Below are 17,285 nucleotides of genomic sequence, written 5' to 3'. Positions count from 1 at the left end.
ACGTGATATGAAATGTTGAAGCACCTTTACGCAGTACTCCACGTAAAATTCTGGCGATATATACATCGTGAATCAACTTAAATGAGCCATGCAAGATTTAAAGAAGACAAAGACTAAGCGTTCTTCCTAACTGAAATCAAGCGAATGTTGCTAGGAGTCATGCAAAGCACTCACTGGTGTTTATTTTTCGTTCCGCCCACTTGAACAATTACTCGCGATTCACTAATTAAATTTTTAAACATCGCGTGATCTAGACGCTTAGGTGTGAATAGGAAGATTTCTGAGCGCCACGAAACGGTCCGGCCAAAGTGCTCCCTACGAGGTAGCCTTAGCGTAGCCCCTTTTATCAGAGAAGAATGAAATCCCCAGGAATTAAATAAAGTAAACCACTTGACAGCTCGACCCCTGCACCAAAATGCGCCATGATTGCGGCGCTCTCATCCGCAACTGAGTAAAGAGCTGCCACATTAGTGCACTGTGCGGTGCCCTCAAGAAATATTTGCGTTGGCGCTGACCCGGAAATAAGTCTCATGGCAACAAGAAGCTTTTGACGCTTATCTTGAGACCACCAGTAAAGCGAAGCTTTGTCGCGAGCAGTGGCGTGCAGGAAGATCGACGACTGATGGAGCGTCGTAGAAAATTCTTGTTTATGCCATGATATAATAAATATCGTGAGAGGTGTTTGCGCTCCGTACAAAAAATTGCCGCGATAACGAAGGCCTCCTCTGCTTATCTTCTTTTTAACTTTTTGTTGGTTTTAATTTTCTCTTTTTTTTTCTTCGTATTCGTCTTCATTCTATGGTGCCTAGGCGGTCTATAGGGGCACCTTGTACAGACCCAATGGCGACGAATTTATTTTATTTAGTTACTTCTATTTTCCGAAATGCCCGCATTAGCGGAACCTGTAGCTTTGGCTTCAATTAAGCTCTCCCCAAATTTGTTAGCGTTCTTTAAATGTGGAATGTTTGAAATTTCCGCGCTAGGTCAAGTTTGTGTGACGCCTTGACCGTGGAGGCCAATCTGGAATTTTTCCGACACGTCTGATGGCTGTTGGAGCGATGTAAGGTTACGGCGACGGCTTACCGACACAGCGAGTTCAATACGCCATCGCGTAAGCGGTTCACCGTAACAGCAAAAACTCAGCGTCATATATTACAAACAGGAGGACTACCCATTGCATATACTTCCACACTACTTCTGGTGCATCATAAATTTAATGCTTGACACCTTTCGAAAAAGCACACAGCTGATAATGAACGCTCCGTGGTGTCGAGAGGCTTTCCGTTCGCTGGTATTGCAACAGCCTAACACGCCGTGCAGCTGATAAGACAGTGCGATGCGTCCTTCGCTGAACCAGGCGGACAAGAAGACTAACCCATGTCAAAAGAGCTTTTTACTTCTTGCAAAGAAGGGATATGTGGCATATGGAGTAAACGGATATCAATGTCCATTTCGGATTTACGTATTCTGCTTCCCTCAAAAACGCAGGAAGAATTAACGCCCCTGTCCTCTCTCTGACACACACACACACACACACACACACACACACACACACACACACACACACACACACACACACACACACACACACACACACACACACACACACACACACACACACACACACACACACACACACACACACACACACACACACACACACACACACACACACACACACACACACACACACACACACACACACACACACACACACACACACACACACACACACACACACACACACACACACACACACACACACACACACACACACACACACACACACACACACACACACACACACACACACACACACACACACACACACACACACACACACACACACACACACACACACACACACACACACACACACACACACACACACACACACACACACACACACACACACACACACACACACACACACACACACACACACACACACACACACACACACACACACACACACACACACACACACACACACACACACACACACACACACACACACACACACACACACACACACACACACACACACACACACACACACACACACACACACACACACACACACACACACACACACACACACACACAACAAAGATTACACTCATATCTGTTCATAAGATTGAAAATCAAAAGAATGCAAAGGGTAAATGCATTCGTAAAAAAGTTGGCTTTATACTGTTTTCGGGGAAAAAAACGCAGATTGTTTGATTTGCTCATACGTATGATCGCCTTTTTCCGTTGCACAAGGAATGCTACGAGGAGCACATACAAATGCTGCCTACCAACCATTTGCTGATTCTTAAAATGAGAAGCACGCGCTAAAGTTGTGGAACTTTTTTAATGAAATCGTTTACATATAGCGGAAGCGGAGAGGAAAAATCGAGCTTCATTGTAGCTGGCTCTAAATATATAAAATTCGACGGTTGTAAGAGACATTCGAGTGAAAGCAAAAACGTAATATATGAATAAAAATAAAGCTAAAATATCAATAAAGCATTAAATAAAAATTGACCCTTAATTAAGGCTCTTGTAGGCAATGTTGAGAAAGGCATATTATCCAAATTAAAACGGTGCAAAGCATGGAAATGAAACTAAATGGATGTACTGTTCGGAAAGATAAATTTATTCAAAAGGAATTCTATTTTTCGACATGCACTAAGTGCTCACAGCTCGCTAGGAGCATAGAACTCTAGATCGCTTTCGCGAGTACATTTCCCCCGATTAACACGCTTAGGTAAGAACTTGAGAAATGCATGCGAAATAAAGCTGCGATTTCCGCTGGAGAAACATTCCAACATCCGGCAATCAGCCAATATCAGCATTTGTCCAGAATTTGTTACTGATACAAAAGCAATATGTTCCATAAAAAAACAAAAACAAAAAACTTTGAAGACGCATGGGTAAACTCTAATAAGTTGTGAACGCTATAGCGTGCGGGGATCTCTGTGTGAAATGCTTGCATGCAACCCCTTCCGGCGCGCGTTCTTATCCTTTCCACATTGCTCAGACGCTCCTTTCACAGTCGTGCTGCTGGCGCGGCGCTAGACTTCAAAAAACAAAACAAAACAAAAAATCTTCTACACATCCATCACTTTCCTAACGTCCGGTGAATTATAAACCTCGTTGCCTCTCTTTACTGCCATTGAATACACGTGCCTTTACTGTGTAGAGGTAGTGCGCTCGTTTTGCGACACGGGGCAACGAAGTCCGATTCCCACTTTGTCCGAGTAAATCGGCTGTCTTAGTTGCGCTGTTATTTCCTTTAAGCATCCGCATGTCGCATGAACCTTTGTGTGAAGTTAGACCCCATAAACTACTATGTAACCGAAGACAAGTCCACTTGTCGAAACGTTGGCTCGACCTGCGAACTGAGGTGTACCCCCATCTACCCTTGCTCAGTGCTCTTTATACCGTGCACAATCTTCCTATCGTTCTACCTGGATACGTAACCTTTTGATATCAAGAAATATTCTGATCCGCTGTGAGGTTCGTGGTTTCGTAGACTCGCTCAGCCAGTCTTTATTTAGCGTGGCACCGGCTGCTTTCGCGTAAAACGGAAAGCCTAATGTTATCACATTTAAATATGGCAGCAGTTACATCCGAACAAATCGATCACAACGCAGAATGAAATGGCTGATTTGTTCTGTATTTCTCTCTCGAATGCAAATTGAGTGGGAGAAAGCTCAAGGGGATCTGAATTCAGCTTTCTTGCTTTAGCTTACGAGTGAAAACTGAGATAGCGCATAAAGGTTTCGAACCGAGTATTGGGTTCTGGTTTGAGTAGGCCACTGATAATAGCCGGATTTAGCGAATTGCTTATCGTTCTGTTCATAGCTTGATCTCAGACCAGTCAAGGGAATAGCCCCTTGTTTGAAAAAAAGAAATATCCGAAACTTGGTCCTGTTCTTCATTCAAGAAATCAGATTTAAAAATAGAAAGTTAGAAAAAGAAGAAACAGGCTTTGGTCCGCGCAGATACTCAAGATGTTCATGACACGTACATTCATGCTCAAACATCGTAGATGACATTGAGAGCAAAGCAAATTTCGCATTTCTAACGTCAGAAATTGTTACATTTGAGCTATTAGTAAGCTCGTCGTTTTTTTCCTAGGATTTGCGCTTTCTTACAAATTTGGTTGCTAGTGGAGAATACCTCAAGTGCGACAATATGTCTGCGCATAGTACGAACGAACTCAGACTGACGCTTGGGCTGAAACAAACAGCATTGTAACACATGTCCTCCCATACCACCTACTGAAGAAGCGCCCTGAAGAAGCGGAAGTTTAGAAAAAACAAATGAATGAGTTTAATTTCATTTCTCGCGCGAAACATTTCGGGGAGGCGCTTGTATCATTAGAATTGACCGTGAACGTTTCCAAGTTTTGCTGGTATTGCGAAGACAGAATGAAACGAAAATAAAAGTGAAAGAAAGGCCCAGCTGTTTGTTCAGGTTCGTGACTGAAAATTGCAAAATCCTATGTGTCGGGTGGGCACCTATTCCTGTTATGGCAGCAAGGCAGGCAAAACAGGTTTTGGCAACCGGAAATGGCAAGTGTCAGGGCCAAACTCAAAGCCTTGGAAAACCTTTTTTGTGCTGTCACCTTTGTGGGCATTACCGGAAAGCTCGGGGGCCGATTTCAGTCCAGGAAAGGTTATTATTTACTTACTTTTCGCTTCCACTTTCACTTATCCACAAAACTTTGTCGCTAATTCCTTTCCTTTCGAAACGACTGCTTTGAGTGCTGCACTTTGTCACAACCTCAAAGATACAACACGTTGGTTTTCGGCAGATGTTTTTTTTTTCGAAATTTGTTTTTGTCAATGCTTCCTTTCCGTCTGCTGCTTCTGGTCTGCTGCTGCGATCAGTAGTATTTGTTAGTATTGTTTGTGAATTTACAAATACTGCTATCTCATATGGAATTTTAGCATGGTAGAACACGAGGATACATATATTTCATAGGCAGCAAAACAAAGCCCACCAGTTGCAGAAAGAAAACAAATTTCAGCATAATGCCCCAGGTGCCACATACACGCGAAAAAAGAAGAAAGAAACGTTACATAAGCCCCGTGTCGCTTGGGAATACTAAAGAGAAGACACTTCGGGTTTAAAATTACGTCGAGAACTTTATTTCAAATGCTCAACATTAGCAGCGAGCGATAATTGATCCAACCTCATTGATACAGTTGACATTATCATCAAAAAAACAGTCCTGAAATTAAGCATCGGACGGATGAATTCAAAAGCTATTCTTTTTAAACACTGACGATCAGTGACTGGAAAACTTTACGTGGTAGATTGCACACCTTCAGCTCTGATGTGAGGTATAAACACACACATGCAATAATATATGAGGTTGGTCGGTTTTAATTTTTCTGTCCTGGTATTTTCTTGCATCAAGTGCACACAAATTCTGTTATTTCCTCCGTGCTGCAATACCTTTGAGAGCTGAAGGGTTATACATTAGATAAATAAACCGATATATAAATGTGAATAAAACACAGGGAGGACACACTAAATGAAGATCATATATCAAGGGATGAGGAAATACCCAGATAATGCGATAACGTATATCGTTGTCTGGTTTATTTTGTTCATCGAAAATTCCAAGGAGTTGTTGGTGGTCAGTTTGACGTGAAGCGTAACATGTAGAAAAAGCTATGGCTCGTGAAATGTCGACTTTGTAATATCTGTTGATTACCCGAGACAAAAACTTGAAATAAAAAGTTAAGATTGGCGTTCAGCCTTTGTTAAAAGAGAGGGGGGAGTGGTAAACATTTATTCTGGATTTGTTGTACGCTGTCATGAAGGTGTTATTAGGACATCGCGAAGGTGCCCAAAGGTGTTGTAAATGAAATGAAGTCCCTTTCTTGCATTTTTCTTTTTGTTACGTAAGCTTGCCATAAGGCATATTATAAAAACCCATGTAAATTATTTTCCGTAAGGAACCGGAGAAGGCTCCTGCTGTTATCGTTGTCGGTGAGCCATTTGGAGAAGACCTTTTCCTTTTTTTTTGCATTTAGCCTAGTCAATATGTTTCTCTCTATGAATGTACCACATATTATCCACGTATCGTAATGCGAAAAGGGCACTAGATTTGTCAGCAGTTGGCCAGAAAGCAGGCGGGGACAGTTGTAACGCTCGCATAAGAGAAGCGAAATTTCAATACGAATTTGAGGATGTTGCAAACTTGAAATGTTTGATCGCTCTTGGATTACTTAAAATCAATAGACCGAGATACCTTTAGTGCTCGACTTCCGTCAGCACAGCGTGATAACTTAGAAGCCGAGTACCTAGAATGAAGAGGATACTTACTGCGAGCTATTTTTATGTATACACTTTTCCAAAAAGATTCTGCCGTTTGCAAATTTATATACAAAGCAAACTTTCTGGATGCATCAGAAGAGTTTCATTGATTGCTAATATTGTTAAACTTCAGAGTAAGTGATGCAGTTGTAGACAAACAACCTAATTTTTCCGTCAGTATTGCTTCAATTAAGCATCATAGTATGCAACGAAAAGAAACTCCTGAAGACAGAGCTCCCGGGAATGCTAGAATATGTTGGAAGATTACGGTTTGGTTAGTGGAGTTTAACGTCCTAAATCGGCTTAGGCTTTGAGACGTTAAACAGGAACGGAGCAAGGGATCACTTAATGAAACCAACTCATGCCTATTAGAAAGATAGGCTAAAGTTAGATTGGCTGCTTGTGCATTTTTTAGCGCCATATTTCAACAGAACAACAACTTTTATTACGAGACTTTGACGGAGGCTTTTGCAAACTCCATGTAAGAAGTTAATGGAACTTTTTACATAAAACTGAATGAGGTTGTGAAATAATGCACAGTTGTGACTAAGTTGATATGGAAATAACGTTTCAGACCTAGAAGCTAAATATTAAACGTGATAAGGAATTCAGAGATATGCTTATGCACCATGTTCTCCGGAAGCTTGCTAGATGATGATATTGATGAAGTTGGGCGAGAGTTTACCATGCGCTATTAACACTTCTCTGAAGAGGCGTTAGTCAGATGGCTCCTGTGACCCGAAAGTTATTGTAACGTAGCTAGCTAATAAAACATGTGAATGTCATGAAACCAACAAAGGGTACATTTTAAAAATTCATTCCTAAGGAATGTTTAATGTAAAGTTTGAGAAGCCGATTATTACATCCTGCTCCCTGACAACACCCTGTATTGAAGAATGTTATGAATGCAAGCTAAATAGAATATTTGTTTGACATTAATTTCAATAAAATTGTAATCCTTTGAGGTTTCAACCCTTTTAATTTTCAACACGTCATTAAGCATACTGGAGTAATTATATGCACAGTTCATCGCCAGAGTCTCGCTGCTTAAGCCTATGATGTGTTTTTCCCCTAACTCGAGAAATTTTCGTTGAATATCTTCGATTTTTGCCGTTTTGAGTGATCTTCGAAATCGCAAAGACCCTTGAGAAACAAGAGATTTTTACCTGCCTTTTTCTTCTCTTTAACGAACAGTAAAGAGCTCTGAACTTAAACCGTTTTCAGAGAGCACATGAGTCTTCAGCGCAACGAACAAAATAAAACTAGATAGCAAACATATGAAATACGGGCACATAATTGGCTGACGAATATTTTGGTGCAGAAAATTTTCTTGGAGCGCTTACTAATGAAATACCAGTGTGTTAACGACATTGTTCAATGATCAGAGATGCCAGGGAGAATCTCGCACTTTACTAGGCTTGAATTTAACCACTTTGAAATAAAGGGCCAATTGTCGATTTGCAGATAGCTGTGTATGTCGACAAATTTCCAAGAACTTCAAGTCGGTAAAAATAAAATATGTCCATCATACTTTCACCGCACAGATCTGTTCGAAACTTTAAGGAAAACGAAGACCGATTCACATGAGGCTAATTAAATTTGCTAGTCAAACTAATCCAATTACGAGGCGTCGCATGCTAGACCAGAGAGTTGTGAAAGGGATTAAGAATATGAAATGAAAAGTTCTGTGCTTGATAAATCATTTAACAAAACTAGGGCTTTTTTCTTTGACTTATAACTGCGTTGCTACAGGAGCCATTAGCCAAGCTCTGCAGTTGAGGCCAGTGAGGAAGTGTCGATTTCTTGCCGGCCCTGGCGCCGTGTCCCGCTAGTTTTTACCTAACACTGTTCCAGGATTCTGATTATGATCCCGTGCGCTGGTGCCACACAATTTCCTGTCTAACCTCAAAAGGGGGAAATTTCTTGAGTGGAACTGCGAAATGAGACCAAAGTCAGTGCGAAATTTTCTTCTTGCCCTGCTGCAAACCAGTCCTCAGGGCCAGTCGCGTTCATCACCTGCGCAACGGCGTGGACAAAATAATAGAATAGTGGAAGGAAGGATACGAAGCACAAGAACGTTTCTGAATGAAGCGATTTGATTGGTTGAGAAGAATTTCATTTCTTGCCGACAAAATGGGCCGCCGTGTTAGGTTTTCAGCGGTCGGAAACGTCACAAGAGTTAGCCATTGATTTCCCGAAATTCCGCAGAATGGCGGAGTTTATGCAACTGCTTTCAACGTTTTTGTTTTTAGTTCCCCAGTGTCAGGACAGTCCGGAGTTGGCGGCAGTTGGGTCCTCTGAGTGATTGTGGGGAAGTAAGTGCCTGTGGATTTGAAAACTAAATGCGGTCGGCCGGCGTCCGAGTGACGAACGAACTTGACGTGCTCCCCCGACCAATTCAGTCCATTGGGCGCGTAATGCGACGAACGCTTTCTGGCGTCCAGTGCATTTGGTGGTGGCGGCGGCGAGAAGGCAACGGCGCCCCGAGCGCTGTCGCCGCCCGGCTGTAATTGGCGCTCGAGTGGCGGCGCGTCAGGTCGCGAGGCGCCGTGGTGCGTTCGCGGCGGAAAGAAGACCGAAAAAGGGTCCCACCGAGCCAAAACCTAATCCCGGCTGAGCCACGGGCAACGTGAAGAGAGCGCCGGTCGGAAATTGGGCCCGGAAAGTCGCCCGAGAGGAGAAAGTGCGAATGTCACGACGCCACTCACCGAGCTGAAAGCCATTCACGACCAGGGGAACAATGCCGAGGAGGGCCACGGCGGCGGCAGCCAGAGATCGCGCCCAGCGCCGAGCTGCGCGATCGTCGCGGCTCCTTTTCATGATGGCTTCTCCGCGTGCGGAGCCAGGATTGAGCTCTGTCAAGTAAACTCAGCTGGCTTCGAGTGCAGGCAGCCGTCTTCTTATCAGATCGCTGCCAACTGAGAAGCGGAACCCGTCGCGAGCGATAGGAGCGGCTCTCGCTGTCTAGGCTTCCACCCTCCGCGGGTCGCGCGTTTTTTTTTTTTTTATTTGTTTGTTTCTGATGTTCTCTTTTGAAAATGCCACTCTACGATGCCGTTCCCATGCGCGCGTCTCGCGCCAGGAAGTCCGCATACGTTGCCTCCGTTCAGACGCCAAGCGTCGTTCGCCCGTAGCGGGCTTCCAGGACAGAAAGATGGCCCAAAGCGGAAATCCGTCCTCATCGCATCATGAACCGAATCGAAACGCCTATCGCGAGTGGATTGCGTTCTTCGATTGCGGAACAAGGTCGGGCCTCCACGGGAACGGAGCGAGAGTCAGAGAATGAACTGATACACGGTGGGTAAGGGATCGTGCTGCTTGCGGACACTAATCTATCTATATTCTTATTTATTGTTCCTCAGGGACTCGGCTTGAGGTGTGGGGATAAAAACGGTCATGAAAATTCGTAATACGGCGACGGACAATGGTTTAAACTCACGAATGTGCTTCTTCGATGACTGATTTGAGGAGCTGAGGAGTGGCGGTTGTCGCTATTCTCACAGAAGGCTCTTGCACCAGTCTCAGGCTGCCTCGAGTAAAATGGTTTCTGGAATCTAGTGGCGTGGGCACGTTCAAAGTAAGCAGCATTCGGTTGGCTATGGAGGCAAATGCGATACACGCGTCCATGTATTTATTTCACTGCAGAAATATTGTGAAAAAAAGTTGAGGATTAAATAAATACCTGTTATACCAGAGGGAATAAACCTAATCGAAATTTCACTCCTTGAATACTGGTATGTTGAAATAGACAGATGGGATGAGCCTGCAGTCATAATTCTTAACTGGCTGAATCACATTAATCAGCTCTGACTGCTGGGGATCCCATAGAGCACTAGCATATTCCAGTCTAGGTCGGACGAAGTTTGTGTATATATGTATAGGGAGCTAAACCTAGGTTACGCCGCCAACATCCAAGGACACTTTTTTTAGGAATTATGTAGATAATAGAATTAGTCCGAGTTATATCCTGGATATTGATCGCCTAGGTACGTTCACGAGTAGACGAAGAAATCTTCAGGACTATTAATAGTGTATACTCTAGGAACGATGAAATTCGGCCGATGGTGAAAGGAAATCAATGAGGCATTCGAAATATGAAGAGACATAAGTCACGTGTTGCACCATTGTTGCACCCGTGAAATTGCTTTTAAAAGGCGGTAACATATAATAGATGTTTCATGGGACACTATATGACACAGTAATCAGCAGGGAATTTAACATTAGCATAAATATTTTGCGGAAAGTCATTACACCCTCTTAGGAAAAAAAAAGACTTGGCACAGTACCTTACATAGATATAACGTATACTGTGCCAGTGCAGAGATAGTGTGTGACAGCTTAGAGAAACTACGAGCGGTCGGTAAAAAGGTAGGAAGCAAATAAAAAATTGCTAGGTGAAGGTTTACGAAGGGTCTTTTACATAAGGCGGCCACGAGGAACTTGAACGAATCCATTTTCAAAACCGAGGAACAGAAAGTAGCATGGAATATTCCATTTTATTTGCATATCGTGCAAAAATGGCAAACTGAGTTTCACATCAGTTCCTTTGCACAAGCCGTGCTGATTTAGGGTGGAAGAATTTTACAGATGTTAGAGAGGAAGCAGTATAAAATATACCCCATCATTCTGACTATTTAAGATAATAGGACGATGTAAATGAGAAGGTACCTTTCCCAAAAATTCGAGTGATCTTACTGGTCCTGCAGTCCGGTAGTAGTGAGAAAAGGAGCTTGAGCATGTTGGTTATTCATTTCTGAGACGCTCATTGCAGAGGCTGTCCTTCAAAAAACACGCGCATCCAGAGTAGTGATTAAGCCCAAAGAGCAGATGACCGCGAAATTATCGAGGCAGCATTGATAGCGAGACTACGCGACCATGGTATGAGCACGATGTATGTTGCAATTATAAAGACGAAATCGGATATGTTCAAAATTTGATCCACCTCCATGATTGCAAATCTTCTGTTGTCCTTTTAGATTGCTTCAACAATATGGTTGTAACGTATCTGTTACGATTATGGCGCAGATGTTATAAGAAGCAGGGTTTCTTCCAAATAAACTGAGCTGTGAGCCAGCGCTTGCCTTTCTTGTCTCGTTGTTCTTTGCTTTGCCGTCAAAAACGTAGTAGGGATCCAGATAAAAAGTTGCTGAGAAATCAGTTGCAAAATGCGCTTGAGATACCTTTAGTATATTTAGCATTCTTGTATAAGTGCCACAGACAACAGAATATAAAGTATTTTTTGTACAGTCAGTAAGTTTTCTATGACTGCTGGTCGGAAAACAAGGTGGTTGGGTGGTATTGTTGTGACTGTGCATGGTCCGCGCTTGCGCGCACTATTATGCGTCTGTGGGCATGGTATTGATATGTGCTGTTTGTGCAAGGGCTCTAAGTGAGCGTGTTCACATGAATCTTTTTGTGTGAGCATGCTTTGCTTTGTGGTGACCCTACAACTTCCAAGTTGGCCCTGTCATGGGAACGTCAAGAAAAATACAAAGAAATGTCGCCCTGTGAGAAATAGCAGGAAGTGCTTTTGTTCAACTGTGTAGGGCCCGTGGCGCGCCGCGCATTCGAAGGCCGCGCCACTTCCCAATGCTCCCTGCGCGCTGCCTCTTTCCCTCTCCCCGCTCGTTCGGGGATAACCGGTCCCGCGCGAGGGGGCTATAAAAGAAGGCACGCGCCGCCGTCTCGTTCTCTCTTCGCTCCTGCTCTTCGTTCCTGCTTCGCGCCTGGCGTTTCTGCACGGAAGACGACCCGCAGGCTGCAGCCCCCCGGACGACGACCTAGCACCGCCTTCGACGATCCCTGTGAGATTAAAGATGTTTGTTACACGGCCCGATGTGTATTTGTCGTGCGCATTCCTCGGGCAGAGAAATCGCCCACAACTGTTCACACTTCCAGTCGAGAGGCGCTATTGTCAAGTGAGGAATGCCTATTGTCCAAATGAGACGATCGGAGTGACACGTCCGTTGACGTACAGGAGAAGAAAGGAGCATGAGGATTACACCCATTAGAGGATTTCCCGTGAATGCAGGAAAGAGTTGCAATTGCGGAAAGGGACAATGCTGGGAGCAGTATTCGTGGTGCGCGCGTGCACTTGGGTTTCTGAGAAGGAAATCCACTTGCCGGAACCAACATAGCTGATCTTTGCAGAAGAATCGAAATTTACCTCCTCGCCGTTCCCAAGCTCTACCCGACAACAAGTGACCACTCCCGACCAAATAATACTGGACCAGTCAGTGCATCAGACCATCAGTGCAGTGTTGTGTTCGATTGGTTGCCGATATCTGAGGGGTGTGCCCTGGAACTGATTGGTCAGCATCTTCAGAGATGGGCTGCACATAGAGGATTTAAAGACGTTGTAGAGCACGAAATGAGGCTCTGAGCCCAGGGTAAACGGCTCATCCAGACGCTTCTCGCTATGAACTCTTAACGCTTGCCATTTTGCTGATATACCCTTTTCTTCATGTAAATAAGTTTTCGCAAAGTGCCATTAAACCTGCTTGTATATATTTTACCAACTGCGAAGATTCGATCCTTCATCAACCCGGAGTCTCTGCACGCTACCAAGTGAAGGCCGGGTCGACTTAGTCCCAGTGTCACGACAACTGGTGACCAGCGTTGGGATCTGAATCTACAAGCCACAACATCTGGTGATTGGAGGTGGATCAGAATCTACAAGCCACAACATCTGGTGACCGGAGGAGGCATCTGAAGCTACAAGCCACAACATCTGGTGATCGGAGGTGGCATCTCAAGCAACAAGCAGGAGCAAAATTGGCCAACAAGACAGCAGTTCGGAACATCGATCGCATGTGTGGGTGAGTGCTTGGCTTTTCTCCTGATGTGGACCAGGTTCTAGAACAGGGTTAGATTTTAGAACTGGTAAAGAGTGTTGAAACGCCTTTAGGTTTGGTAGTTTGCACAGTTGTTTTGGAAGTAGCCGACACTCGGAGCGATCATGGACCTACAAAAGCTGCAGAAACCGGAACTGTTGCTATTTTGTGAGGAATTGGGAATTGATACAGGTGGTTTGGCACGAAAACCCTTGATTTTAAAGGCAATCACTGGTTTGGAAACCGATGATGAGGAGCTCAGTGAAGCATGGAACCTCATCGGACAAAAAAAGGAGGAGCAGCTCAGACAGTAGAATGAGCGGGAAAAAGAGGAAAACAGGCGTGAGCGTGAAATTGAGAGAGAAGCAAAAAGGCTGGAGCAAGAAATTGAGCTCCGGAAATTAGAAGTAGAGTTGAGCAAGAGGTCGGGCAATTGTCCCCAGCTAGCGGTACCTCGTCTCAACAAGGAGGCAGATTTCAAGATGTCAAAGTACATGCAGCCATATGTGATATCAGGGGATATAGGTCTGTATCTGGCTAACTTTGAGCGAACCTGCGAAAAACTGTCCTTCCAGTGAGACACTTGGTCTCAGAGATTATTGACAGTTTTGCCCTGCGAGGCAGCGGAGGTTGTCGCGCGGCTAAGCAAGGAGGACGAGGACAACTACGAGAAGGTCAAGGCTTGCCTTCTGAGAAAGCATACGCTTAGCGCCATAGCGTTCAGACGACGTTTTCGGAACGCTGCAAAGTCCAGGGATGAGAGTTACCCTGAATTCCTGTAGAATTTAAGAGTCAATTTGGGCGAGTGGCTAAAGAGTACTGAGTCCTACAGTGATAGGGACGCTGTAGGCTAGCGAATTCTTTTGGAGCAGTTTTATAACTGCCTCCCAGAAAAAGAAAGAAATTGGTTACAGGACCGAGGCGTAATTCAGTCGGCAACTGAAGCTGCCGAACTCATTGAGGAGTACGCTTCACGCCGACAATTCAGCAACCCAACAGTGGATAGGCCCCGCAATCTCAAGTTGAGTGTGAATAACCGTCAGGAGAGGCACTTTGCTAGAGTTGCAAACGAAGAAAGGAAGGCTTCTTCAGGCAAACTCCCTAGAAAGGACGGCAGTGAGAAAAGTGGGAAAGTGACCAACGCGCAGAACACAAAGAACAAGCTCGAGGCTAGGAAGCCGCTCACAAGATTTAGGTGTAATGAGCAGGGTCACATTGCCGTCAACTGTCGGAAAGAAAAGATTACTTTCTCATATGTCAGTGACTGCGATGAAAACATGAAGCTTTTGGAACCCTACATGCATGCCCTAGTAGTCAACGGGAAGCCTTGCAAGGTACTGCGCGACCCGGCCGCAACGATGAATGTTGTCCATCCGGCGTATGTGTCGCCTTTCGACTATACAGGACAGTGTGCATGGATCCGCCAGGTAGTGGAGGAACAGAGTGTGTGCTTGCCAATCGTGAACATGGTCATCGAGGGCCCTTTCGGCGAGTTAACAACCGAGGCTGCCGTTTCAGGAAAGCTTCCTAAGTGCTATCCGTATTTGTTTTCCAGCAAATCGGACATGCTGCTGCGAAAGAGGGGCATCCTTTTCGGAGACAGAGTTGTGCAAGCCTTAACACGTTCAAAGGCGCGAGAACTAGCTACACTGCTCATTCCAGAAAATTCCAAAGCGGAGGAAACGGCAGTTGAAACAGTGGTCGATGCGGAAGATAGCGGGTCAGAAAACTTTGAGAGCGAGGCATCTCAGATAAGTCAACTTGAAAGTGAGCTTGATGAGACGCGGAATCAGGACGTTCTTGGGGGTAACTTCTTGCCGCCAGTGTCTAGTAATCTCACGAGACTTCTAAGTGCAACCCGAGAGGACTTAGCTATGGAGCAAGCCAATGATCCCAAGATGCAGGAGATAAGGGAGCGCCACCGCGCCACTAATACAGCAAAGAATATTTCTTTCGAGATGAGAAAGGGAGTGCTGTATCGCTTATTCAAGGATAAGCGCGGAGTAGAGTGGGACCAATTAATCGTTCCCCAAAGGTACCGCTAAGACTTACTGCGACTTTCCCATGGCAGCTCGTGGTCATGTCACCTTGGAATAAGGAAAACAAAGCAGAGGCTGTTGCAAGAATACTATTGGCCTGGATGTTTTAAGGACACGGAAAATTTTGTACGGTCATGCGATACGTGCCAGCGGGTTGGAAAGGCGCAAGATAAGTGGAAAGCTCCGATGGTGTTAGTACCAAACATTACCGAGCCGTTTCACCGCCCTTACAAAAAAGCTTAATTAGTTTCTGATTAAATGTTAATTACATTCCTCATCATGCACATTAACATTTCTATGCATTTTCTTGATGCATTTTTGTTGAGTTTCACATGAAAGTTGGCCGCCGTGTTTCTGGTTGGTACCTAATGTGTGCATTTCTTGTGTGTTGTTCGTGAGTGTTGACCAATGAGCACCTGATGGCTTTCACTTTTGGATAAAAAGTAAAAGCTAAAACGTAGCGAAGCACCTCAACTACATTAAAAAAGCTAAAAAATAAAAAAAAAATTAAAACTAAGCGAAAAAAAAACTGCACCACTGGCGCGATTCGAACTCGGTACCTCTTACTCCGCAGCTTTCTACGCTAACCACTCGGCCACTCGGGGAACTGGTAACATTGGTAGCGTATTTACTTCTTATGTCTGGACTGCATTCATAAGATTGGGACTTAATGTTTGGTTGGTTGGTTTGTGGGGTTTAACGTCCCAAAGCAACTCAGGCTATGAGAGACGCCGTAGTGGGGGACTCTGGAAATTTCGACCACCTGGGGTTCTTTAACGTGCACTGACATCGCACAGCACACGGACGCCTTGCTTTTCGCCTCCATCGAAAAGTTGCCGCCGAGGCCGGGATTCGATCCCGCGTCCTTGGGAACAGTAGTCGAGCGCCGTAACCACTGCGCCACCCCGGCGGGGTGGGACTTAATGTTTCGAAGCATGTTTCGAAGTGTACAGGCCATTGCGGCTGCTCTAACAATTACAACTTCTTGACCATTAGAACTTGCCTCTAATGTTCTACATACCTATGCGCACTATTTTGTCCGCTGCACTCATTTTAACATGTCGAGTTTGGCATCGCTGGCAAATTTATCAGCGCTGGCTCTTCGGTGGTTGCTACCTTGGGCGTAATTTTCGCTGAACACGGAGCTGTAGCACGAACCTTTAAGGAAAAAAAGTGCGACCAAGCTTCAATACCGGCAAGCGCAGCAGCGCCAACACTATTTTACTGGTAACTAAATCTTATTTGTATCTAAACATTTCGGGAAGCGATGCGATGACTGAGGGCTCGGCTAATCTATACGCAGAGCAAGAAGGAGCTCGAAAGCTTAAGAAACACGCAAAATATCATGCATTATAAAGAAGGCATTGCTTCTCGTGCCCTGGTCGCGCACATGCTCCCAGGACGGTCCAGTTCCGAGTCAAAGCACGGCTCGGGTTACGTCCGCGCGTCGTCGTCGGCGCAGGCCGGGGTACCCCTGCTGGTCGACCTCTCCGAAACGGCCTGCTCGCAGGTGCAAGGAGGCATTGGAAATGGAGCGGCCTTGCGTCCGTTTGCTTGGAGGCGGTGTGGCAGTGCGTCGGTTCGCGTACACAACAAAATCCTTGCCCGTAAAACCCTCAAGCATATTGTCCAACCACAGCACCCATTCGCTTGGCAAGAAGTGATTTACAATGGCACAAACACCCAAGACGCAGGGTGTAAGCGTGTTTTGAATGAAACAAATGTCCAAAAAGTTGTTTTCGTTTTTACAGTGCATGCTAAACAGAAATGAAAACATAGTAAAGAATATACATTCGCTTAGTGATGTATAATTTCCCTCATTTGAGAAAGTCAATGTATTTCCACACTAGCTCCTATACAAAAATACTGTTGTGTTTTCCAAGTACAAAACTTCTTGCGTAATCTCAAATGAAAGTCTGTTGCGGATCTCATGTTAAAACACATAAAAATTGTTTCTTACGCAACACCCTACATATGCTAATCAGAAATGAAAACATAGGGCTCTGAAAGTGTGCAGTTAACAAGGAAATAATATATATTCACTTAGTGATGTATACATTTCCTCATTTGAGAAAGTCAATGGATTTCCACA

General features: G+C 44.7%; 1 protein-coding gene across 1 annotated transcript in view; it reads right to left on the bottom strand.

Annotated features, from left to right (window-relative positions):
• The window catches only part of LOC146203181 (uncharacterized protein CG3556), a 105,232-nt gene extending 96,091 nt beyond the window's left edge, over positions 1-9,141 (bottom strand). The window contains exon 1 of the mRNA XM_084602848.1: positions 9,030-9,141. Within this exon, the coding sequence (XP_084458974.1) occupies positions 9,030-9,141 (112 nt within the window). The remainder of the gene's footprint in view (positions 1-9,029) is intronic.
• Positions 9,142-17,285: the final 8,144 nt, after the last annotated feature.

Source organism: Amblyomma maculatum, chromosome 1, assembly GCF_055883805.1.
Source record: "Amblyomma maculatum isolate TAMU_Amacu chromosome 1, ASM5588380v1, whole genome shotgun sequence".
Classification (NCBI taxonomy): Eukaryota; Metazoa; Arthropoda; class Arachnida; order Ixodida; family Ixodidae; genus Amblyomma; species Amblyomma maculatum.
The sequence above is the reverse complement of the archived record's forward strand: the minus strand, read 5'-3'. Positions and strand labels throughout refer to the sequence as shown.